Here is a 27,136-nt window from a genome sequence, read left to right on the forward strand (position 1 = left end):
AAATACATAAGATTAAACAAGGATAAAACGTTAATTTCACAGGTATAGGAAAAGAAGCCCTTAGAAAGAAGTTTCTAAGAGATGAAGAGAGCAGCTTAGCTAGAGAGAGGTGGTTCAACATAGTAGTTTAGAGTATGAGTTTTCGTCTCTCAAACCCCTAGTCTACAACCAGTTAAGTGACCTTGGGCAACTGGGCTGACTTCTCTTTCAGTTTAAAATGAAGATAACAATAGTACCTATCATTACTGGGTTGTTCTAAGGCTAAATGAGTTAATACATACAAAGCATTTATAACAGTATCTGGTAAATAACCTATCAGTTCTTACTATTACCATTATTTTAAATCATTTAGAATTATTATATTACATTCTGAAGCAGTATTGGAAAAGACAACAAAGTCAGTGATAAGGTAATAAGAAGCAACAGCAGTTAAAATAAATGGAAGGAAAATATACAGAAAAAGAAATAAGCAAGTCCTAATAACAAGCTATTGCCTAAAATTGAGATCCTTGCAGAATAAATCCTTAAGTCCTTACAGTAAAATGTAAAATGCAAACAGAGATACTCCCCATGTTATTCTTTCAAAGAGAATCAACAATAATAATGTGAGATTTCACAGCAGATCATCAGCTGAATGCAGGATGAACATGGAAATGAATTGAGACTAGACCCAATCACAGTCCCTAAAAGAAACAAAATGTTGCCAGCTCACTAGAGAGGATGGAATGGTGATTTAAAATCCTATTTACAATGTCTTTTTTAAATCAATTTCAACAAATTTTATAACAATGAAAAAAGAGATATAACATATATAGTATAAGTCTGTTCACACAAAGTTCAAAACCAGTGCTTCAACAATTTCAAATGGTTCAGCAAATAAAATATGTGTGTACATCCATCCATTGAGGTATAAAGAAAACGTGGTAAAATGTTAACAATTGGGAATCCAGGTGAAGAATATGCAAAAGTTCACTGAACTATTTTGTTACCTTTTTTGACTGATATTTTCAATTGATATTTTTCAGAACAAAAAGAGGCAAGAGTTAAAAAACTAGACAAAGCTAATTTATATTGTTTAGGAACACAAACATGGGTAGCAAAGAAATTAAGTCCCTCTAATTATCAAAATTCAGAATAATTTCCAACTCTGGGAAGAAAGATGAGCTTTTGCTGAGTTTCACTGGGATCTTCTGATGTTGGTAGTTCCTTCACCTGGCTGTTTAATGCATTAGCTTTTCCTTATATTTATATCTATATAAATTCTATGCATTTTTTTCTGTATGCACATTTCACAAGGAAAAAGGTAAAAGCAATGTGATGAGGTATATAAAAATACAAATACAAATCGCTATATACTTGTAAACATTATTATTTGAGAATGCTGCTTCTGCTCTGTAACATGCAAACATAAGTAATGAGGCTTTTGCTATGAGTCGTTTACTTGAGATCATTTACCAAAGGGCACTTACTGAGGACCAATTTTTGAGGCTAGCAATATAATAATGTCATCTTATTTTTACATGAGGTGGTTCTTTTCTTATACAACCATCAATTCTGAATCTGGTTTAGTTTAGTATCAGGTAATACATCATACACGATTTATACTGTTCATGCCTAAAATCTATTTTTCTATAGCTTTTTCTGATTTCGTCATTAGGATTTCACAGTTATCTTCTGTGAAATAGTCAGAAGCTGGTCAGAATTTCACATTCTTAAATTTACCTTTCTTTTTTTTTGAGACTGAGTCTTGCTCTGTTGCCCCGAATGGAGTGCAATGATGCGCTCTCAGCTCACTGCAACCTCTGCCTCCCGGGTTCAAGCGATTCTCCTGCCTCAGCCTTCTGCGTAGTGGGATGACAGGCGTGCGCCACCATACCCAGCTAATTTGAACTGACTTTTAATACAGTGATATTAATTCACTTGACAGTCTCCTCCTGTGTTTTCTAAACCAATATCAAAATCTAAATCATCATCACTTTCTTCACTTCTTCTATGGTTGGAACTTAGATTCTATTTTCAATATTTTCTGTTTTTCCTGGTTCTTTATGGAACAGAATAGCAATGTCTTCTTTCCACATTTTGCGCAAACTTCAAGTTCATAGGCACATGATCTACAAGTTATGAGACAAGAATCTTCCACTGTCTTCTATAAACATTTAACATGTTTTTTAGGTTTGATAATGGTTTGTATTTGCTATATTTTACACACCACTCAAGAACTTCTTTACAGTTTTATAGTGCTGACATACTCCATCAGGAGGTTTTTGTTTTTATTTCTTTATTTATTTATTTTGAGACAGAGTCTCACTCTCTCACCCAGGCTGGAGTGCAGTGGTGCGATCTCGGCTCACTGCGACCTCCACCTCCCAGGTTCAAGTGATTCTCCTGCCTCAGCCTCCCAAGTAGCTGGGATTACAGGCACCCACCACCATGCCTGGCTAATTTTTGTATTTTTAGTAGAGAAAGGGTTTCACCATGTTGGTCAGGCTGGTCTTCAACTCCTGACTTCAGGAGATCCACCCGCCTTGGCCTCCCAAAGTGCTGGGATTACAGACGTGAATCACTGCGCCCGGCCGCATCATGAAGTTTTGCATTATTTTTCTTGGTCTGAACACTCTTATCAAACTTTTTTTTTTTTTTGAGGCAGAGTCTTGCTGTGTCGCCCAGGCTGAAGTGCAGTGGCACGATCTCAGCTCACTGCAACCTCTGACTCCCAGGTTCAAGCCATTCTCCTGCCTCAGCCCCCTGGGTAGCTGGGATTACAGGCAGGCACCATCATGCCTGGCTAATTTTTGTATTTTTAGTAGAGATAGGGGTTCACCATGTTGGTAAAGCTGGTCTCGAACTCCTGACCTCAAGTGATCCACCCGCCTCAGCCTCCAAAGTGCTAGGATTACAGGCATGAGCCACCGTGCCTAGTTGAACTTGTCATTTTTGAAGCTAAATATATTCCGGTGCTTCTGAGGCCTGGAATGAGGCACGATGCTTTTCTGGGAGCTCATCACCGAAACCACAATTGCCCCTTACTGGGAGCAGGCAAAAGCCACAATGTCTTAATATACTTAGAAATATCTACAGCTAATACAATATAATACCAACAACAAAACACAGAATGTGGAGTCCTAAGTTCTAAGATCTAGTCTCAGTGCCAGTCCAACTACTCTCCAGTTAAGTGACCTTATTAACAAGTCAGTCTCTCTGGCTATGAGTTTCCTCATCTATATGATGGAGAAGATAATATGCTTTTACTTAGCTCAAAGGGGTTGTTATGAGAACCAAATGGGATTATATAGATGATCATGCTCTTTAAAACACTATAAAATTGTTCCTAAATATTAAACTAAATGTTTAACGAATAATGTTCAAATCATTTAAATCAATTGTAGAGGTTATTAAGATTCCAGCTGAACCACAACCTACAAGAAAGTGACTCACAGACTTTAGCCTAATAAAAGTTCAGTATGGCCCTAAAAATGATATGGCTGCTAAAGAACATATACAATCTTTGATTAAATTAACATAATGAATAGTCTCACAAAAATTAACAGATCCACGGTGTTATATATTACTTAGACTCCTTTTGAAATATGATGTTCAACTTTATGGGCTCTATTTTGAAAGAAATTGGAAATGTGTTTGGGGTGATAGTAGTGGGAGTAACAAACGTCTCCTGTAAGAATAGTTAAAATAACCGGAATGCTGGCCTGGAAAAAAAACAAAAGGTAACTGAGAGTGGATCTTTAATTTTAGCCTTTGTCTGTGTTGCACTGGGGCACAAGTAAGAGCAACGGTAGAAGTAATAAAGACAAAGACGTTAGCTTAATAAGGAAGAACTGTGTAATAACAAGTAAGGATATTCTGTGATAGGAATGGACGACTTCCTAAAACAATGTGTGTCCAGTCCCTGCATGTGCAAAAGAAGAAGCTGAATGAGCATCAGGTAAGGATCCTATTTTGGGTGGACTAAATTTTATAGAGGACTTAACGAAATCCCTTTCAAATTTAAGATTCAGGCAATTATCAGAAAACAGCAGGCTGGGTGTGGCAGCTCATGCCTGTAATCCCAAGATTTTGGGAGGCCAAGGCAGGGTAATCACTTGAGGCCAGGAGGTTGAGGCCAGCCTAGGCAACACTGTGAGTCCTTATCTCTACAAAAAGTTTAAAAATTAGCCAGGTGTGGTGGCACACGCCTCTAGTCTTGGCTACTCCGGAGGCAGAGGCAGGAGGATCACTTGAGCCTAGGAGTTTGAGACTGAAGTGAGCTACGATCGTGGCACTACAGTCCAACCTAGGCAGGAGAGCCAGGATCCTGTATCTAAAAAAAATTTTTTTTTTAATGTTTAAGTCAGATTACTAAAGCAGATGGCAACAGAGGAAGCACCGTATCCTGGTATCACAAGAAATAAAGTTATAAAAAGTGAAAAAATAACTAGCCTGGGCAATACAGCAAGTCTTCAGCTCCACAAGAAATTAAAAAATTAGCCTGGCATGGTGGGTGCTTGCCTATATAGTTCCAGCTACTTGGGAGGCTGAGGCAGGAGGATCACTTGAGCCCAGGAAGTCAAGCCTGCAGTGAGCCATGATCGCACCACTGCACTCTAGCCTGGGCAACACAGCAAGACCCAGCATTTAAAAAAAAAAAAAAAAAAAAAGGAAAACACCAGTTCTCATTTTAATTAGCGCAGCTATTTATAAACAAACCACAGTGTTGTCACTCACTCTCTGCCAATTTGTTTTGGGCCTTACCTCGTCTCCTATGATCTTCTAATTCCTCTCTGCCAACTCTTGTAATGTAAGAGCACTGTGAACCCTTAGAAAGGCTGTTAAAAAAAAACTGTTTCCTTTTTAATTAAACTCTGCAAATAAGCAAGTCATTACATTTCCTGATACCTAACACCAAAGCAAAACAAACCAAAAAAACCTAGGATTTGTCTCTTACTACATGTTTCTTTCTTTTTTTTAATTAATAGACTTTTTTAGTTTTAGGTTTATGAAAAGTTGAGCAGAAAGTAGAGATTTCCATATACCCTCTTCCCCAGTCAGTTCCTACTATTTTTAACATCTTGCTTTAGTGTGGTATATTTTTTATAACTGATGAATCAGTATGAATACATTATTATTAACTAAAGTTCACATTCTACATTAGAGTTCATTCTTTGTATTGTACACTGTATGGTTTGGGAGGGTCTTAAATAATATTTTCATTGTAATTAAATACATGTAATATAAAGTTTATCATCTGAATCTTCTTGAAGTGTGCAGTTCGGTGTAAAGTACATTCACATTGCTGTGCCATCGATCTTCAGAATGCTCATCTTACAAAACAAAAACTCTACATCCTTTAAATATTACATTTTTTTCTTAAGCACAATACTTATTAGATAACAGAATAAACATACATAATTCTTAAATATAATGCTTTCCCATAATTTTTCCTGTAATCTAAAATTCTAATTTATCATATTAATATATCCAATACTTATAAAATTTTAATTTTGCTCAATTTTTACCACATATAATAAAAACTAAGATTCAGTATCAAAAGTATATATTCACCCAAAACACTATTTATTTTGTGCTCCAGTAAAGGGTAGAGATATAACTAAGAAATAGGTTATGTCCCTTTAAATCAACATTTGACATTCACATTATATTTAATCTTATCAAAATATTGTGCTACATTTCTAAATATGACAAAATAATGATTTTATACATACATGTAAATTCAAAGACTTTAACAGATTATTATTTGTGGAAAGGAAAGGGAAAAATAGAAAAAAATCCCAGTTAACTGATGGCCCTAGACAGAGAAACTAATTGTAGGTATCCTGGCTTATTTTGCCCGCAAATTGAGGATTTTTCCTTTAAGAATAAAATTCAATTTATATTGAACAATCAAGCTGGCAAGAAGGCTTTATCACTGAGAATTTCGCTTTACAAATATGTTATGAATCTTTCATCAATTCAGTCACGTTTAGTAACTCGTGGGGCCATACTACATTACAAAGGTTATACATTTATCCCGTCCTCTCTACCTTTCCGTCACTTCCTCAGTCTAATCTCTGTTAATATAATCTGTTTCTCAATACTTTCCCCCCGCTAATTTAAAAAATAAAGAGGAATTAGTGCAAAAGGCCCTAATTATTAGCCTCTCCAACTACTACTGTATCTTCAAAAACCAAAAAAAAAAGACCTCACTTACCTTCACTGGGCAAGTTACTCAACCTTTCTATGCCTAAATTTCCTCATCTTCAAATTAAGGACAATAAACGGCTAGCACTTTATTACTATGTATTTGGCACGGCACATAGCAGGTGGTAAATTACTGAAAGGATGAATAACTCAAAAAATTGGTAACATTAAATGAGGCAATGCTATGGTTTGGATATGGTTGGTTTGTTCCCACCAAAACTCATCCTGAAATTTTATCCCCAGTGTGGTGGTGCTGTAAGGTGGGGTCTGGTGGGCAATGTTTGACTCATGGGGGTGGGTCCCTCATGAATGGCTTCGTGCTATTCTCCTTTTTTTGCCAGAGGGAACAGATTAGTTCCTGGAGTGTGTTATTATAAAGCGAGCCTTCCCCTCCTGTTTGGTCTCTCTCTTCACAGGAGTCCACTTCCCCTTTGACCTTGTCTGCCGTATGATGATGCAGCATAAAAGTTCTCTGCAGAAGCCAGGGCCATGCCCCACTCTTAGCCTGCAGAATCATGAGCTAAACAAACCTCTTTATACGTTACCCAGTCTCAGGTATTCTGTTACAGCAACATGAAATGGACTTACATACAAGACAAGTAGTATATGTAAAGTACAGTACTTAGCACAGTGCCAGGCATACTAAAAGCTCACATTAAATGGAAGTTATCACCATCACCAAAATCTTCACTGGGTCCCCATTTCCCACAAATTCCAATTTAAACCTTTCTGTCTCCAAAAAACACAGAAACAAAACCCTTTCTGATTTCAAAAGAAGCTTGTGGTTATTTAGCTTTCTTGTGTCTCACCAATTTAATCTCCAAACAAGCATTCCCACTAAAATCAAACCAACAACTTCTCTCTTGCACAAAGCCAAGCTTATTGCTAAAATTTTAGACCTTCATTCATAACTATCTTCTCACTGGAACATCTTTTATCTTCCCTTGTCCAGCCAAATACCAAACCTTTTAGTTCATATCCCACCTTGTCCAGGAAGCATTTCCCAACCACTCCTGCTTTTACTCATTTCTCCCTCTAAAACCCTTATACACTTTTATTATTTTGTAATTATCTACTAGCACTATCTAATCTTTTTAGGTAATTTGCAAATTACACTGTATCTTTTACTCTCATATCCCTTAGCTATCCCAAAAGCAAATGTACAAATACAAATGGATTGATCTAAACCTTTACAGTGATTATTTCTGGATAATAAGATTATGAATGATAAGCATTTCCTTTTTCATCCTTACAGTTTTCAAATAAATCATAACAAAAAAGAATAAATTTATCTGGCATTCTATGACTCAAATCTTATAGTGCTATTTCTACAGGTTCTAAGATCCTAAAATATCTTCAGGATCATGAATGAAAAAAATGAGTAAATGAATGAATGCATAAATAAATAAATGTCAGTGGAATTTTAACAACTATCTTCTATACTGACTGTAGTTTTCATAAAACAAAAATCAGTGGTTCACATGTAGTACCCAAGGTAAACTTATTATTCAATGTGCATGGTATTCTCTGATTAAAAGTTTCCTGTTTCTAATTACTTTTCAATAATTGGTATTTTCATGACTTTATGCTCAAAACACACAACTTTCTATTACAAAAATGACACTGTCAATGTATTTGAATATATCTGAAACACCAAATATAATTTTTAAAAATTCTTACCTAATCCTTTTTGTCCTGGATTCTTTGCAAAATTAAAAGTAAACTGGTAAAAATCCTTAAATCGTCCTGGTTCTTTCAATTCTTGTTCCATCTTGGGTATCTGGGCCTTTAGTTTTTCTATGCTGTCACATCTACATTGTAAAATTAAGTTTATAAAAGATTAACTTTTTCACTATAAATTAATAACTTATTTATTCCCATGAGGGCTTACATTTATTTCCTAGAACTACTTTTTAAAAAATCAAATAATTGGAATTCAATCTTTTTATATTACATAAATACAAACATGCATGGAGATTAGCTGCGGGAAGAGGTCTAGAGTGATTAAACATTCTAAATAATTACTTTTAAAAGAAACGGGCTATTCGTTTTAATTACATAATTCATTAAGCTATCAACACTTTCACTAGTAGAAGTCAGCTTCAGTGGATAAATAAGAATGTATAGTAATCAGCATAACAATCATTTTAAACTGTATTAGACACTACTGACACAGTACTTAATCGTGTTTACTATCGAAATTAAAAGTATGGTCTCTTGCTTATGAGGAAACATTCCTTTTGAAAACTTGCTTCTTGTCATATACAAAGTATAGTAGTAAACAGGTAAACCCCCGACAACCTCCAACTGAATTACCTCAAATTAATATTAAGCTTTTTCTGTATGTGCAAAACATTCAACTTTCAAAGAGTTTGAAAAGCTCTGGCAGGGTGCGGTGGCTCAAGCCTGTAATCCCAGCACTTTGGGAGGCCGAGACGGGTGGATCACAAGGTCAGGAGATCGAGACCATCCTGGCTAATACGGTGAAACCCCGTCTCTACTAAAGAATACGAAAAACTAGCCGGGCGACGAGGCGGGTGCCTGTAGTCCCAGCTACTTGGGAGGCGGAGGCAGGAGAATGGCGTGAACCGGTGAGGCGGAGCTTGCAGTGAGCTGAGATCCGGCCACCGCACTCCAGCCTGGGCGACACAGCCAGACTCCGTCTCAAAAAAAAAAAAAAAGAAAAGCTCTAAGTATCAAGCCTTTAGTTTCCTAATACAGCCTTATGGTAGAAATACCCTATTTCTTATAGATTCCACAAACAAATCCATTTTTTTCCTTTTAATCATTTTTTGCTTTTATTTTCCTTCTACATTCTTTGTAACACCTTCCAGATCATTAGTTTGTAAATTAAAATTTTGATTTGAAAGTTCATTACATATTATATGAATTCAGTTTCAAATTTTTAAAAACATTGCTTCCTTAAGTTCTGATGAAACCTGTCCTAGCATAGAAAATCCCAGCAAGTTCAGGATGGGCCTGGCTTTGGCTGAAGGACATAGTGTCCAGGCCAGTTAATTTTCTGCCTCTCAGCTTTAAACCTACCCTTCTTTGCCCTACTTTGCGATATTGGACTACAAACTGTGAGACTTCATTTTTCTTGCCAGCTGGCTCAGTGTTAGGCTCTACCAAGAGCCAAGGAAAGGCTGGAAGAGGAAGAAGGAACTTTTCTGATCCCAGTTTGTTTTCTCCAGAGGGCAAGGGTTTTAGTGTGTGGGAAGGTCCCAGCAATATCCACCAGTGGTAGCAATCTCACAGCCTGCAGCAAGTGGCCTCTAGGCAGCTTTTTCACCAGCATCACAGGTGGCCACACCCTCTCCCTTCAACCCCCAGGTCTGAATCTCAGCCTTGTGGGGATCTCCTAAGCTTCTAAATTTCTTCCTTGTCTGTGCCCTTCCCTGACTTCCCAGAGGTGGTAGCAGCTTGCTGCACCTGCTACCCATTATGCCTTAGAGTTTCCTTTTATCCTTTTATCTATTTGATAGAGTAAAGCAAGTCTTTAAATTTTCCCTGTTAAAATTACAGGTGTGGTCTTTTTTTGTTTTTTGTTTTTGTTTTGTTTTTTTGTTTTTTTGAGATGGAGTATCGCTCTTGCTGCCCAGGCTGGAGTGCAGTGGCATGATCTTGGCTCACCACAACCTCCACCTCCCGGGTTCAAGCGATTCTCCTACCTCAGCCTCCCAAGTAGCTGGGATTACAAGCATGCGCCACCATGCCTGGCTAATTTTGTATTTTAAGTAGAGACAGGGTTTCTCCATGTTGGTCAGGCTGGTCTCCAACTACTGACTTAAGGTGATCCACCTGCCTTGGCCTCCCAAAGTGCTGAGACTACAGGAATGAGCCACCGCACCTGGCCCCTGGTGTGGTTTTTGTGTCTTGACTGGACCCTGACTGATTGCAATGTCAATCAGGCTCAAATCATGACTCTAATACTACCTAATTCTATAATTTCTCTGTACCTCAATTTCTTCATCTCTAAAATGGGGACAGAAACACTATTCTCAAAAAGTTGCTGTGAAGAGGTAGGTGAAATACTTAGCACAGTTAACTGAAATAAAATAATGTTTAACAAATGTTAGCTATTATCATTTAATAGTGGCCCTCTAAAAACAGAAAGGGCAACTTGTTACCTACCAACAGACTGATTACTTCTGTCTGCAACCTCATTAAATATGGACAACTAGAGGTCATAGGTAAAACCTCTACCCATGACTTTTCAATCAATTTACCCAAAGACATTCAGCTAATCACCTGTCAAAGTGTAAGTGAAACAAGTAGTAACTTCTAAGGCATCTTCCAGTTTTTAAATTCTAGGATTTTATAAATGCAGGGTTCACAGTCTCACATTAGGAAATAACTTTAAAACTTGGTCATTTCACTCTTCCGTGGTAAATATTTATGCATAATTTTAATACTAATGAACCTGCCTTAGAAGCAAATGATAAGAATATATCCAAATAGAATAGGCTGTACTAACTACACAAATAACTTGACAAACCCAGAAAACTGTGTAACATGGAAACTAGCAAGTTAACCCATTTCTATTTATACCAATGTTTGTAGGCCAGAAAATCTTTTTTTTTTTTTTTTTTTTTTTTGAGGCAGAGTCTCGCTCTGTCGCCCAGGCTGGAGTGCAGTGGCGCGATCTCGGCTCACTGCAAGCTCCGCCTCCCGGGTTCACGCCATTCTCCTGCCTCAGCCTCCCAAGTAGCTGGGACTACAGGCGCCCGCCACCTCGCCCGGCTAGTTTTTTGTATTTTTAGTAGAGACGGGGTTTCACCATGTTAGCCAGGATGGTCTCTCGATCTCCTGACCTCGTGATCCGCCCGTCTCGGCCTCCCAAAGTGCTGGGATTACAGGCTTGAGCCACCGCGCCCGGCCTAAAATCTTTAAATTTACACTAAAAAATTCATGACATAATTCAGTTCCACAGTAACATATCTAATTTCCTTTTGTAATTATATACTCACCCTAATTCTGTCATGCCATCCATGAACTCCTGTTTGGAGAACTCGCACTGTGTTGCTGCTCTGAACTTCCATGCAATAATCAACACACTAATGCTGGCTGGATCGAGTGCCAGGTCATCACAGAACTGCTGTATGCCATCTATTCCAATTTTATTCTCATCTTGAGGGTCTTTAAAAATAATAATGCAATATTAAAGTAGTGTCATATTATGCTACATTACTAAAACTGAAAAAGATAATGCTTTATATGTCATTTTTTAAATGACCACAATATATGGAAGGCATGAAACAGTATTACTCTAACATACACTTTCCCATTATTTAAAGCCATTCTCCTCTCTAACAGCATTCTTAAAGTGTATAAAAGAGATACATGCAGATGAGACATGATTTTTTAAAGTCTCATTTATTCATGTGAAATATGTCCCATACTTATACACATTCAGAAAATCAGACATTCTTATATAGGGACATGGGATTCTAACTCAATATATCCATATTTTGCTTAGGTAGGCATTCTGAACAGAAATTCTTCTTTTCTTAGAACAAAGTTCACTTTCCCACAACAACCACTTCTTAAGAGTATCAGAAAAACTGTAAACTAAACTATGCAATTCAACCCTAATCTCAACAATGTAAATATCTGTTGTTTAAAGAAAAAAATCAATACTTATCAAAGAGGCAAAAATTTTAAATAACAAAAACAAAGAGAAAGAGGCACTCATAGACTGCTATCCAATATGATTTGCTAGCACTTTTTTTTTTTTATTTTTGAGACGGAGTCTTACTCTGTCACCCCAGGCTGGAGTGCAGTGGCATGATTTCAGCTCACTGTAACCTCTGCCTCCCAGGTTCAAGCAATTCTTCTGCCTCAGCCTCCCGAGTAGCTGGGACTACAGGCACATGCCACCACACCCAGCTAATTTTTGTATTTTTAGTAGAGATGGGGTTTTACCATATTGGACAGGCTGGTCTCGAACTCCTGACCTTGTGATCGGCCCGCCTCGGCCTCCCAAAGTGCTGGGATTACAGGTGTGAGCCACCACGCCCGGCCTTGCTAACACTTTTCTTAAAGTAACCTGGCAATATCTCCAGCAATAAAAAACATACACATCATTTGACTTTAGAGCACAAGTTATGCATAAAATATGCCATATTCAGAAAAACTTTGAAATTCTGTAAATGTATTTCTGCATAAACATAAAAGATATGGAAGGATCCACACCACTGGTTACTCAGGAGAATGAATAGGGAGAATGAATAAGGAAAAGACAAACAAACTATTAACCTTTTCTTATTCATCTATTATGCAGTTGAACTTTTTAAAAACTATGCATTACTTTACAATTCTTTAAAGATTTAGTATGCAGGTTTTCTTAAAGCCTGGTTCAGCTGACTTTTATACAGATGAGGGGAGAAAAAACAGTTCCCTATCCCCATGCTCAACTTGGACGATGGGGGAGGAAAAAAAAGGAGGGCAGGAAAATAAAGAGGCCAAGAAGAAATTTGAGTGCAAAGAAAATAATTTCTCCTCAGAGTTCTTGAAATAACCCTAAGATCTACAGACCTCTATTGGACACATCCACCCAATTTATGTTATATATAGTATTTGATTTCTCACAAGCCCATCACCTTGGAAAATCTGGTCCAAAATTTATTTAAAGTCACAAGCAAGCACTCACCTTTGTATCTATTGTACAGTTGTTCTAACTTCTTCCTGTCCAATGATCCTTTTACACTCTCTCGTATATAAAGTTCAGGATTTTGGAAAAAATTATCTGTTGCAACATCTAACTTCCAGTCATTTTGAGATAGACAACTTACTGCTGTTTTTTCACTAGATTGTGTGAAGATCATAAACTGACGAACTTTATCCTTCTGCGATGATTTCAACTTGTTCTATTGAAACCAGAAAATAAACTGAAACTCCATGTAAAATCACATAAGACTAAATATTTCTGTATGGCTGACAAAACGTTCTTAGTAATACTTTTTCCTCATAAAACATTAAAACAGTTTAACTTGATTTATTTTTGATCTATTATTAATCAGAAAGACTAACTTTTAAAAAATATGAAACAAAAAATATGGTACAGTTTTGGAAGAGAAATAGGACAGAAGCAAAGGAAGCTCAACCACCCAGCGTTTTCCCCTACAGTGGGTCCTGAGAGCGTACAGAAAGGCTGCAGAAGGGAAGCGGTGCTACTTTCCAAACCTGGACAAGCACAGTGCTCCTGAGATGGATGCACAAGTAGTGGTGGGGAAGCAGGTGACATGATCTGACCAGTGAGCAAATGCCCCTGGGGAACCATGAGATTAACAGGTGTTTACTGCAGTCCTAATATCCACTATAAAGGATATGGGGCTAGGGGGCGGGGATCCTCCCTCCCCAACACCACCTACCTTGTTTTCTTGCTGTTTTTATCAAATAGGAGGAAGCAATAAAATAGAAGGATTCGACATTTCTCCTAGTTGTATTCAGAAACCAAGAAAATTATCAACAAAATTTCCTCATATTTTCACTCAAATCAGGAGAAGCATCCTTCCTACCGAAATAATTTTTTTTTTCTTTTTCCCCTGGAAGAATCACGTCATTCCCTTACCCAGAGCCTAGCAGAGACCATTGGTCTCTCCAAACAGCCCTTCTACCTCTTCTCAGAGAGGGGAAGAGATGAAGAGATAATCACCTCTTCTCACTTGCTGCACACTGACAAGGATTCATTTCTCATCTGACCTAAACCCACAGGAAAAGAAGGCAGGGTACTCTCTCCCAGTATCAAAGACCATGTTCTCCCTTCCCTCTCACCCAAGCCAGCCTCCAAGCAACTGCAGCCCCATCACTGTTACTCTTCTTCCTCCCAAGCTCCAATACCATCTTCTAGCAAAATACTTGGGTTCTTCCTGAGCTACTATTGTAAATGAAGAGCAAAAACTTGAGTAGGATACTCATGAATAGACATAATATTCTGTGGTTGGCTGGGCGCGGTGGCTCATGCCTGTAATCCCAGCACTTTGGGAGGCCCAGGCAGGCGGTTCACCTGAGGTCAGGAGTTCGAGACCAGCCTGGCCAACATGGTGAAACTCCGTCTCTACTAAAAATACAAAAATTAGCTGGGCATGGTGGCAGGTGCCCATCCCAGCTATTCGGGAGGCTGAGGCAGGAGAAATGCTTGAAACCAGGAGGCAGAGGTTGCAGTGAGCTGAGATGACACCATCACACTCCAGCCTAGAAGACAAGAGCGAGACTTCATCTCAAAAAAAATATATATATATGTGTGTGTATGTATATGTATGTATGTATATATGTATGTATGTGTGTGTATATATATGTATGTGTATATATACTTTTTTTCTGTGGTTTAAGCAACACATTTGAGAGCCCCAGATTCTCTCATCTGGCCCAAACAGACAGATCGTAAACATCAACTTCCAGATTAGACAGATCAGAGAACCCTAACCAGAAGGTTAAGGCATTTGTTCAAAAATATCACTCAGGTTGTTATTAGTAGAAATGAGACAAGAACAAAGAGGTCTCATGAATCCGAGTAATCTTTCCATAAATCACACTGCTTGCTATACATATTTATAAAGCTTTTGAGATTTTACAACATATTTCTACCAATCCCAGTAAAAACAACACTATACAAAATCAAATATGAAAACTAACCCTATCTCCCTATTTCTTGCAATATGAAAAATGTCTATGCTCTAGAATCTGATCTGTCAGTCACACTCCTCTCTTTGCAAATATGTTACTGTTAAGATTACAGATTAAAATCTCAACCTCTGTACTCCACTAAAATTGAGAAACTATAAATTCACTACTCTTCTGCTACTTCACTAATAACTCTACAACATCTGGACATCAGATAAGTCATATCCCATTGCAAAACACATCCCTCAAGTGTCTAGGATTCTTCCCTTTGGAAAACTATTTCCTCCTTGAGATTTACTGTTCAATGACAACAAACTCACAATGAAATCAAATGCCAAGGAAGATAACTGTCCTAATTTAATTTTGCTTAAATGAAGGTTAACAAGGGAATCATTTTGATTCCAACTTTTGTTACTGAAAATTATTTTAAAACTTAGTACATCTTTCTCCTTTGAGTGATAGAGTACCCTAACATATGTTTTAATCCTCCTCTGAGAAAGAAGGTAAAGTACCAAAGGATCACTGTGATCGTCAGTGACCACCGTATAATGGTGCAGGAAGTGTTGGAGATTAACCTGCAAGTATGCCAACCACAGGCCATATCCTGGAAAATACGTAGGTTTTTTTGTTTTTTTTAGAGACTGGGTTTCGCTGTTGCCCAGGCTGGTCTCAAACGCCTGGGCTCAAGCAATCCACCTGCCTCAGCCTCCCAAAGTGCTGGGACCACAGGAGTGAGCCACTGTGCCTGGCCTGGCAATTACTTTTTAATTAAACCTGATACAACTTATTGGCGTAACTTTTCCCCCATCCTCCTAAAAGTTGGAGGTGGCAAAACAATCAGATTTAGTTGGGGTTTTATCATATAGTTTTAAATCCAGTGCTCTGTTCCCTGCAGGGTCAATCACCTTTGTTGAAGGGAGGAAGGAAAAATCATAGCTTAAGTCATTTCTACAAGCCAAAAAGAACTAGTCATTCTACTATTCTATTCCTATCAAAAAGCAGGATAATAGAAGACCAGGGAAACAAAGATAAAAAACTGTCTTGCCCACACAAACTAAAAACAAAATAATACAAACTAATTAATTCCATGTCATATCTTATTTGAAAAATGTTTATGTAATAAATTTTATATATATACACACACAAACACACACACATATATATAAATGTAAACTTTTTTTTTTTTTCCTGAGACGGTGTCTCACTCTGTCGCCAGGCTGGAGTGCAGTGGTGTGATCTCGGCTCACTGCAACCTCCACTTCCCAGGCTCAAGCGATTCTCCTGCCTCAGCCTCCTGAGTAGCTAGGATTACAGGCACGCACTGCCGCGCCCAGCTAATTTTTGTATTTTTAGTAGAGACAGGGTTTCGCCATGTTGCCTAGGCTGGTCTTGAACTCCTGACATCAGGTGATCCAACCATCTCAGCCTCCCAAAGTGCTGGGATTATAGGCATGAGCCACCGGCCAGGCCAAATGTAAACTATTTTAACTGGTTTGGTATAAATTTCCACTATACAGGGCAATATCAATATATCTGAAGAAACAGGGTGCACCTACCCATTTCCAACACCATAAAGGCTACTTAGTTACACTAGGCCAAGAACTGACAGTATGGACTCCAGCTAAGCCAAGTGATACTGACAATCCCATTCCTATAAAGTCTGATAAGTACCCTCCACTTCTTATACTCATAATGCACTCTTACCATTTCTTTGTCAGCTCTCTGCTCCTAGAATACATTGTAACACCCGATTCCCTACTAAGGGAATTCAATTCTGTAGTCTCAAAGGCTATCCTAGAATAAAGCTGGAGTATACCAGACCAATTCAGGGGAGCTGTAACACTCCCATCCCCTTTTCCTAAGCCACAAAGACGTACCAGGCAGTGTTCTGATGTTGACAGTATGGCACCAAAGGTTTAAATTTTTATCAACATAAGGAAGAGAAAAAGGTGACTAACCAGAGAAGAATTATTTTATAGGGGATGACAGGGTGGATAGAAAATTGAGGTGGAAGAAAAAACAGATGGATTTTTTCTCTGTTTCTACTACAAACACAGTGGGGAACTTCCCAAGAGCAAAATCATGTGACAGCTACAATGATTCAGCACTCAAATGTAATATATGCCATTTATTTAAATACTTATTTAAAGGGAATAAACTAAAGTAATCATTAAATAAGATCAGGCAATACAATCTTCAGTATTCCAATGTTAAAACTACCTAGATATTATGAAGTTTTCAAAGAAACACAATAGTGGAAAGGATGTAAAATGCATAAAACAAAATATATTTTGCTTTTTAACTCTGGCAAGGAGGAGAAATGCTATCTCTTGTAACAGAAAGCTAATTACAATGGTATCAAAGATTACCAAAATTAGAAATACTGTCATAATCTGAAGAGTAAAATGAATTTATTTGCTCATCTTTCCAAAATATAACATGCCAAGTTATCAACACATATTGTTTTATTCTTAAATTTAGCATATTTGCATTTGTTTTTCCTTAAGAAATTCAAGAATTAGAGAATCAGCCAGGTGCAATAACTCACGTCTGTAATCCAGCACTTTGGGAGGCGGAGGCAGTAGGACTATTTGAGGCCAGGAGTTCAAGACTAGTCTGGCCTGGGTAACACAATGAGACCATCGTTACAAAAAAAGTTTTTTAATTAACTGGTTGTTGTAGTGCACACCTGTAGTCCTAGCTACATGGGAGGCTGAGGTGGGAAGATGAGGATCACTTGAGCCCAAGAGTTCATGGCTGCAGTGAGCTAAGACAGCACCACTGCACTACAGCCTGGGTGACAGAGTGAAATCTTATCTCAAAAAAAAGAAAAGAAAAGAAATTTAAGAATCACATTTAAAATAACAGCTTATCTGAAGAAAAAATATTAATAAAGTTTAAAAAGTCTTCCTATTAAAAGTATTTCCCCAAGGAAAAACAATAAACATGAAAATGACTTTCTAGTCAACTAAGTCCTAACAATTTCAAAATAGAAATAATTTTAAAAAGTGATATTTTTACAGGAAAAAATTAATATCCATTTTATTTCTATTGTCTTGAATTTTTATCTTCTCATTCTTAAGTTTATATTTCTGCCTGAACTCCAGAAACAGACACTTACGCCTTTGTATCTTTCTTTAGAGGAATTAATTTTCTAACTCAATTCTTGTTAACTCAGGATTTGATGAATCTATCTCACAAAAGTTAATGCTTTCAAAATCAAAACACTTTTATGATCACCCATAATTCTCACTAAAAGCTCTGTAAGCGGCCGGGCGCGGTGGCTCAAGCCTGTAATCCCAGCACTTTGGGAGGCCGAGACGGGCGGATCACGAGGTCAGGAAATCGAGACCGTCCTGGCTAACATGGTGAAACCCCGTCTCTACTAAAAAATACAAAAAACTAGCTGGGCGAGGTGGCGGGCGCCTGTAGTCCCAGCTACTCGGGAGGCTGAGGCAGGAGAATGGCATCAGCCCAGGAGGCGGAGCTTGCAGTGAGCTGAGATCCGGCCACTGCACTCCAGCCTGGGTGACAGAGCCAGACTCCGTCTCAAAAAAAAAAAAAAAAAAGCTCTGTATGCTATTATGTAATTATCATATTGACAATTTAACTTCATCTGAAATTTAAAGAGCTAGTTTTAACTTTAGAAGATCATACTTTCCATATATAACACATGGTATTCAGCAACACAGGAAAACGTTACCAATATCCAAAACTACTCACTCACAAAAGGCCTTCCAATAGACTATAGGTCTGAAGTCAAAAGTGCAGGAAAAAATCAATTCAACCAATGAGCCTACCTACAACTCCTAGAGCAGACTTTCACCTAGAAACCAAAGTTCTACTCCAGGAAGGTCAGCATAGGAATCTAGGTAAGAGTAGCTCTATCTCTTTCCTTCCACCTGTACAGAGAGGCAATATAATATGATTCGCCAGAGAAGAGTGCAGACTTTCAAACCAGGCTGTCAGGATTTTAACTCTACCAGTGCCACTTAATTGCCGTATCACTTTGGGAAAATTAATCTTTCTGGGCTTCAACTTCTTCATCTGTAAACAGAGTGTTGAGGTTATACGAATCAATTCAGGTTCAACTCTTAGAACTGTAACTAGCACATGGTAAGGACTCCACATAAGTTCACAGAGGAAGAAAGATGAACAGGTGTGGTGGGCTCACGGCTTGTACTCCCGGCACTTTGGGAGGCCAAGGCAAGAGAAACACTTGAGCTCAAGAGTTCAAGACCAGCCTGGGCAGCATAGCAAGACTGCGTCTGTATTAAAATTAGCAACAACAAAAAAGTAGCCAGGCATGGTGGTGCATTCCTGGAGTCCTAGCTACTTGGGAGGCTGTGGTGGGAGGATCACTTGAGCCCAGGAGATAGAGGCTGCAGTGAGCTATGATGGCGCCACTGCACTCCAGCCTGGACAAGAGAAGGCATGCGACCCTATCTTAAAAAAAGAGAAAAAAAAAATACTCCACAAAAAAAATTTAAATGGTAAACAATAACTATAATAAAACTAGCAGCTAACATTTGAGCTTCTACCGTGTGCCAGGCACTGCGCTAGGTGCTTATTAATCCTGGAAGATGATTCCATTTTACCAATGAGGAACCAAACTTCCAGCATAATTTACCTACTTATTCAAAAAGTAGCAGAGCCAGAAATGCAGCCCTGCTGCCTGGTTTCAAGGCATGCAGTCTTGCCATTTACTATATACTGCCTTCAAGTGAAAAGAAAATCTAAAGGGCAAAAGTGCAACCACTGACTGTTGGAGGGAGGAGAATTGTGAGCAATATTTCTTCACCTATTTTAACGGAAAAGTAGTCAAATGTGAACGATTTGCATTCCAACTAAAAATTCCCCATTAAGCATTCTCTCACAACCTAACTAAAAAGATAATTTGGGGATTGAGCTTCTATTTAGGGCTTTTTTTTTTTTTTTTGGTTGGGGGTAAGAAGGAGAAAAGGAAGAGGATAAGTTATTTTTAAGACAAGCAATACAACAGAAAGAAAAATGTGTTTATAGTCCTGTCACAGTCTATTTTAAAAACAGATGGTTATAATCTATAGCTTTAAATGTACAGAGGTTGAAAACAAAAAAAATCACAGGGCACTCGAAGTCAGGGTTCCCTTTTCCAAAGAGAAGGCTTAAAACTCAGAGAAAATACAAATACTTATATAGGTTACGGCCAGAAAATATATGGAAATGTGTACAATTTCAAATACTAAACAAAACGAACAAAACCCTCATAGTACTCAAATCTGAAGTTTCAAATAATTGCTTATGGATAACAATTACTTATTCATTCATCCTTAAATTTCCTGCACTTTGAATAACTCTTGAAATTAACTCCTTTTTAAGAGGTGCTGAGGCTGAGCAAGGCAGCTCACGCCTGTAATCCCAGCACTTTGGGAGGTCCAGGCAGGAGGACTGCTTGAGCCCAGAGTTCAAGACCAGCCTGGGCAACATAGCAATATCTGGTGGTGCACACCTGTAGTTCCAGCTACTCAGGAGGTTGAGGTAGGAGGGTCACTTGAGTACAGAAAGTTGAGGCTGTAGTGAGCCATGATCACATCACTAACTCCAGCCTGAACAACAGTGCAACACCCAGTGACTCACGCCTGTAATCCCAGCACTTTGGGAGGCCAAGTAGGGGGTGGTTCACCTGAGGTTGGTAGTTTGAGACCAGTCTGACCAACATGTAGAAACCCTATCTCTACTAAGAATACAAAATTAGCCGGGCATGGTGGCACATGCCTGTAATCCCAGCTACTTGGGAGGCTGAGGCAGGAAAATTGCTTGAATCCAGGAGGCGGAGTTTGTGGTGAGCCAAGATCACACTATTGTACTCCAGTCTAGGCAAAAAGAGCGAAACTCCGTCTCAAAAAAAAAAGAGGCTCTGTATTACATTAGTCCCCTCTTACCCACGTGGGGGAGGGAGAAACGTTCCAAGACTTCAGTGGATGCCTGAAAACACAGATAGTATAGAACCCTATATATGCACTCTGGGTTTTGTTTTTTTTTTTTGATCTGATAACTAAGAGAGCTACTAAGTGACTAACAGCAGGCAGTGAATACAGCATGAATAAGATGGACGAAGAAAGGGATGACCAACAACTGCAACAATGAGATTTCATCATGCTACTGAGAACAACGCACAATTTAAAACTTATCAATTGTTTATTTCTGGAACTTTTCATTATTTTCAGATCACCAGGTGATTGCGGGTAACTGAAATCAAGCAAAGTGAAATCACAGACAAGAGGGTACTACTGTACTACTAAGTCCATAGGAATGATATACATACTATGTAATTATTGTGCATGATGATATATTATGGCAATCTACCTTTCAGAAATTCAGAAGTGACCGGGCATGGTGGCTCACGCCTATAATCCCAGCATTTTGGGAGGCCGAGGCGGGTGGATCATGAGGTCAAGAGATTGAGACCATCCTGACCAACATGGTAAAACCCCGTCTCTACTAAAGATACAAAAATTAGCTGGGCATGGTGGCATGTGCCTGTAATCCCAGCTACTCGGGAGGCTGAGGTTGGAGAATCACTTGAACCCTGGAGGCAGAGGTTGCAGTGAGCTGAGATTGCACCATTGCACTCCAGCCTAGGTGACAAGAGCGAAATTCCAGCTCAAAAGAAAATATTCAGAAGTATATCTGTAAGATTCAAATAGATTATTGTAGACTTTTGTATACTTTTCTTCACAGGTTTTTAAAAAGTAGGCAACTAATGAAAATTTAAAAGATTTTCTCTCCACCCCTCAGAATTACTAGTTAAAATTACTAGTCAAAAGGCCAGCCGTGCCTGGCCTTTCAAGAGGTATACTCTTTTGGGAGGCTAAGGGGAGCAGATCACTTAAGGTCAGGAGTTTGAGACCAGCCTGGCCAACATGCTGAAACCCTGTCTCTACTAAAATACAAAAATTAGCCAGGCATGGTGGCACATGTCTGTAATCCCAGCTACTCGGGAGACTGAGGCAGGAGAATCGCTTGAACCCAGGAGGCAGAGGTTGCAGTGAGCCAAGATCGTGCCACTGCACTCCAGCCTGCACAACACAGAGTGAGACCCTGTTTCAAAACAAACAAACAAAAAAGTTATTTTTGCTAATTTCTGATGATAAATAAGAAATAACCATCTTAAAATACTTGCATTAGTCATCATCTCGATTGATTCTCTCAAACTTACTGCTTGAACTTCTAACAAGAAATCCAAGTAGCTAATTTAAATTTACTTTCCCCTCTCCATTAACATTGTTTTCTAAAGTAATCTCAAGTTAATAAAAGATTACTGAGGCAAAAAGAAAAAAAAAACCAAAAAAATGAAAAATTAAATGAGATTTATAAAATTCCATAGTTCTAACATACTATATTTGTTTCTTAGAGAGAATAAATGATCTTTGAAAAATAAAATCTTCTAATTCTAGTATTTGATATTTTCTCAAATCCTAAATCAGGAAGTATTAGAATCCTCTGAATAAACACTCCACACGTTTATTAAAACGAAAATACCCTACTCTAATAAGGGAATGGGCTGTGTACTTCAGCAACTTATCTCTTTGTTGAGTGATTCATAAGTACGATAGATTTAAAAAAAAAAAAAAAACTAAATCCCTTAAAATTTTATAATACAGACAGCCAGCCTAATCACTCTCAGTGACTAGGTACTAATTATATAAAACAAATTCAATAAAATAATAAAAGACTATTTCAGTGACTGTTTTTTCCTTCTGTTTTGCTTTTTCTTCTGGGGGTGGGTGCACACCTAAAGTGGCTACATAAATTAGTCAAGAGCTTTTTTCTGTCCACAAAGCAACTGAATCCTATTTGGAACTATTTCTTTTTATCAAATTTCATGGCAAACACTACCATAACTTGAACTCAATACTGAAATTTAAAAGTTTTCTCCCAGATTTTCCTTATGCTTGACCCAATCTATAAGAGCACAAAGCAACCACTTGACCCAAATGACCTGTTCTTTTAAAAAATTTTTCTTTTTTTTTTTTTTTTTTTTTTTTTTTTTTTTGAGACGGAGTCTCGCTCTGTCGCCCAGGCTGGAGTGCAGTGGCCGGATCTCAGCTCACTGCAAGCTCCGCCTCCCGGGTTTACGCCATTCTCTCGCCTCAGCCTCCCGAGTAGCTGGGACTACAGGCGCCCGCCATCTCGCCCGGCTAATTTTTTGTATATTTTAGTAGAGACGGGGTTTCACCGTGTTAGCCAGGATGGTCTCGATCTGCTGACCTCGTGATCCGCCCGTCTCGGCCTCCCAAAGTGCTGGGATTACAGGCTTGAGCCACCGCGCCCGGCCAAATTTTTCTTTTAATTAACACAGAATTTTACTTTGTTTTGTTTTGTTTTTGTTTTTGAAACAGTCTAGCTCTGTTGTCCAGGCTGGAATGCAGTGGCATGATCTCGGCTCACTGCAAGCTCCACCTCCCAGGTTCACGCCATTCTCCTGCCTCAGCCTCCCAAGTAGCAGGGACTACAGGTGCCCACCACCACACCCAGTTAATTTTTTGTATTTTTAGTAGAGATGGGGTTTCACCATGTTAGCCAGGATGGTCTCGATCTCCTGACCTCGTGATCTGCCGGCCTGGGCCACCCAAAGTGCTGGGATACAGGCGTGAGCCACTGTGCCCAGCCAAAAATTAACACAGAATTAATTGTACCTCCAACTTTCTTACTACACGCACCAAAAGTTATAATTTTTCAATTACTTAATGTTTACATCAAATCATTTGATTGTATATGGAAACAACTAGGTCACTATTATTCAGCATTGACAAGGAAGAAACCAGAGTAAAACTAAACAAAGATTCCATATCTACACTGAAAGAGTGCTTGCTGGGTTTAAAAAAAAAAAAAAAAAAAAACAGAAAAATGGGAGTAGGTGAGGGTCAGGGCCAGAGACCAGGGTTCTAACCCCTGCTCTGCCACATACTAGCATCAAATCATTTAGAATGCTAAGCCTTCATTCCTGATATGCTAAATAAGTTCAAAAAAAAAAGGTAGTAATATTGCCTATTTCAGAAGTGGGAGTGGAGATTAATGACAACTGTAAATTGTCTGACTAGTAGACTGTATCTTCTCAATAAACGTTAATTTCCTTTCTTTGTCCCCAAAGGCCCAGTTTTCTGCATATAGTCACTGAATGAAATACAAACCACTAGAACATATTCGACAATCTATCAAAGAGGTTTTGTTGTGTTTTTATTAACCCTAGTGTGGCTAGGTATACTTGATAATCCATTAGTTTTTATTGAACATTAGACAGTCATCTTAAACAGAATTCAAAACTCTGTACACAGAAGCTGCATGGTAAAGAAAACTGTAGTAAGGGTCTTTTGAAAAAACTGCTTTAAAAAATAATTATCTGTAATACTGTCACAGCACACTACGGATCAAAAAAAACAAGGTATATCATACCACTCAGAATCCTTCAATGGCTTTCCATCTCTCTAGGATAAAAGCCCAATATCCTTACAGTGCCGACCCATGCCTATCCCCACTCCTTATCACCTAGGCCGTATCTGCTCCAACGATCCCCCATAATACACATGTACACACGTACACACGTGTACACAAACACACACACTGCTCCAGCCACACTGGTCTCACTGTTCCTCAAGATTTCTACCATATTTCTGCATGGTTTATTCCCTCATTCCCTAGTCTGTTCAAAATGGTCTCACTGGGGGCCGGGCGCGGTGGCTCAAGCCTGTAATCCCAGCACTTTGGGAGGCCGAGACGGGCGGATCACGAGGTCAGAAGATCGAGACCATCCTGGCTAACACGGTGAAACCCCGTCTCTACTAAAAATACAAAAACTAGCCGGGCGAGGTGGCGGGCGCCTGTAGTCCCAGCTACTTGGGAGGCTGAGGCAGGAGAATGGCGTAAACCCGGGAGGCGGAGCTTGCAGTGAGCTGAGATCTGGCCACTGCACTCCAGTCCAGGCGACAGAGCGAGACTCTGCCTCAAAAAAAAAAAAAAAAAAAAAATGGTCTCACTGGTGATACAGATACTTAGTAACCCTACTTCCATCAATGCCCTAGAACCCCCAATCCCCTTCCCTAACACTGTTTTCTCCCACAGCACTTAACACCTTCTAACATAGTAAAGAAGAAAACTATATACCATGTTTATTATTTATGTCTCCCTACTAAAAGGTAACCCTCACCAGAGTGAGAATTTTTGTCTCTTCTGTGATACATACATCCCTCCAATGTCTAACACTGTGTCTGGCACACAGATGTATAACAATCATTGAAAAGAATTGATATTCTCCTTTAATTTACTTGTAGATATGCAAAGAATGTGCAACAAGTTATGAAAAGACAACTTTGAATAGATCTACATCCATTTGAATTTACAAATTCTACTATTTGTTGACAACATAATCTTAAATTTCAAAGTTCATATATTTTTAAAGCCATTGAAAACATAGGCATTAACATCACTGATCACCCATTAATATGAATTTTGTTACTTAACATATTCATTAATAACACGTGGTTTCCTCTAAGTGATTGATATGATTTAATTTCAAATGTAATTTTCTGGATTTCATAAGTAAACAGATTTATATATACCACAAATACTGGGGGAAATGGTAGACCAGGAGAAAATAAGTTTCAGTTCTGCAACCAACAATCCTGCAAACTTGAACCTCAAAACCTCCTTGATCTTCAATTTCTTCTTGTGTAAAAACGGGGAGGAGTAAATTAGATGATCTCTGAGTCTATGTCAGATCTAAAAATTCTATGATGCTATGAGTCTAGAAAACCACTAGAATCACAAAATGTCTATGTTGGATGAAACTTGAGAAATCATCCAGTCCAATCCTGCCATCTTATAAATAAAACAACCCACACGTTTTGAACACTTTTTAAAAATATGTTCCAGGCTGGGCACGGTGGCTCACACCTGTAATCCTAGCACTTTGGGAGGCCGAGGCAGGTGGCTCACCTGAAGTCAAGAGTTCGAGACCAGCCTGGTTAACATAGTGAAACCTCGTCTCTACTAAAAATACAAAAATTAACCGGGTATGTTGGTGGACGCCTGCAATCCCAGCTACTTGGGAGACTTAGGCTGGAGAATCGCTTGAACCCAGGAGGCGCAGGTTGCAGTGAGCCAAGATTGCACCATTGCACTCCAGCCTGGGCAAGAGAGCAAAAACTCCATCTCAAAAAAAAAAAAAAAAGTTCCAAAGTCACAGAATATTATCTAGTTTTGGAGTCATTTTCAGGGGGGAGGGAATAAGTTAACAGAACAACTTTTTTACTTACACAAAATATTTCAAATATCCCATCATTTAAGTTTGCTCTAGAACTGACAATAACATGTACTCTAGAAATGGGCTGCAGCTACAGACACCAAAAAACTCACAGCCCCAAAACTGTATAAAGAAACAATTATATGTAAGATAAGTTTATAACGAAACAACTTCTTAACTATAAAATTCTTACTGCCTAACTTCTATTAGGGCCAGTGGTGAGTCTCTTTCCTTTCTTATTATATTTTTTAAGAGACAAGGTCTGTTAGCCAGGCTGGAGAGGTGCAGTGGCAGGGCTCACAGCAGCCTCAACCTCCCAGCTCAAGTAATCCTCCCACCTCATCCTCTGGAGTAGCTGCAACCACAGGCTAGCACCAGTATGCTTGGCTAATTTTACTTTTTTTCCCCTTGGGATGGAGTCTCACTATGCTGCCCAGGCTGGTCTCAAACTCCTAGGCTCTCAAGCAATTCTCCTGCTTTGGTGACCCAGGGTGCTGGGATTACAGGCATGAGCCACCGTGCCCTGCCCCCATGATGAGTTTCTAAACCAGAGAATATCACAATTCTCATGACATAAACTGAGTTCAGCCACAGGATATGTTTTTAATATCTTGTCACCAATGGTAGAATTACATGGGTTATAGCTAAGTTTCAAAAGTAGCTAATTTTAATATTAACCAAAAGAATAGAAGCTTACAAGCTGAACTCTCCTATGAACCACTTGAATCCTGAATTCCTGAACAGGTGATGACTCCAGATTCTAGGGGATGATGCGGATCTGGAACCATCCTGAAGAGCACACATTTCGGCTGTGGCTGAGTGCTTCCCAGGGAATTAATGTCATTACTTCGAGCTTACTATACTCATCTACATGCTAAGAGTCTGAAAACTTCAGGAGTAATGCCTACGACCATGTAAATACTTAAGAAACTAGAAACTGTTTAGACTGCCTGGTGGATCTCTGAACACTGTAATACTAATCCATACATTAACCTGCATTTTACAGGAAAGTTTTCTTACAAATTCAAACTCTAAATT

The 27,136-nt window shown here is 38.7% G+C and overlaps 1 protein-coding gene across 6 annotated transcripts in view; it reads right to left on the reverse strand.

Annotated features, from left to right (window-relative positions):
• DCUN1D1 (defective in cullin neddylation 1 domain containing 1) overlaps window positions 1-27,136 on the reverse strand; it is a 46,650-nt gene that overhangs the window by 12,334 nt on the left and 7,180 nt on the right. For 4 of the 6 annotated variants that reach the window (XM_033211806.1, XM_033211809.1, XM_033211804.1 and 1 more), the window contains exons 2-5: window positions 12,845-13,061; window positions 11,163-11,331; window positions 7,873-8,003; window positions 4,747-4,833 (exon numbers count right to left, since the gene is read on the reverse strand). In XM_033211806.1, the coding sequence (XP_033067697.1) occupies window positions 4,747-4,833; window positions 7,873-8,003; window positions 11,163-11,331; window positions 12,845-13,019 (562 nt within the window). In that variant the 5' untranslated portion in view covers window positions 13,020-13,061. The remainder of the gene's footprint in view (window positions 1-4,746; window positions 4,834-7,872; window positions 8,004-11,162; window positions 11,332-12,844; window positions 13,062-27,136) is intronic. The other 2 variants (XM_033211808.1, XM_033211807.1) reach the window with 1 other exon arrangement.

Source organism: Trachypithecus francoisi, unplaced genomic scaffold (assembly GCF_009764315.1).
Source record: "Trachypithecus francoisi isolate TF-2019V2 unplaced genomic scaffold, Tfra_2.0 Lachesis_group0, whole genome shotgun sequence".
Taxonomy (NCBI): domain Eukaryota; kingdom Metazoa; phylum Chordata; class Mammalia; order Primates; family Cercopithecidae; genus Trachypithecus; species Trachypithecus francoisi.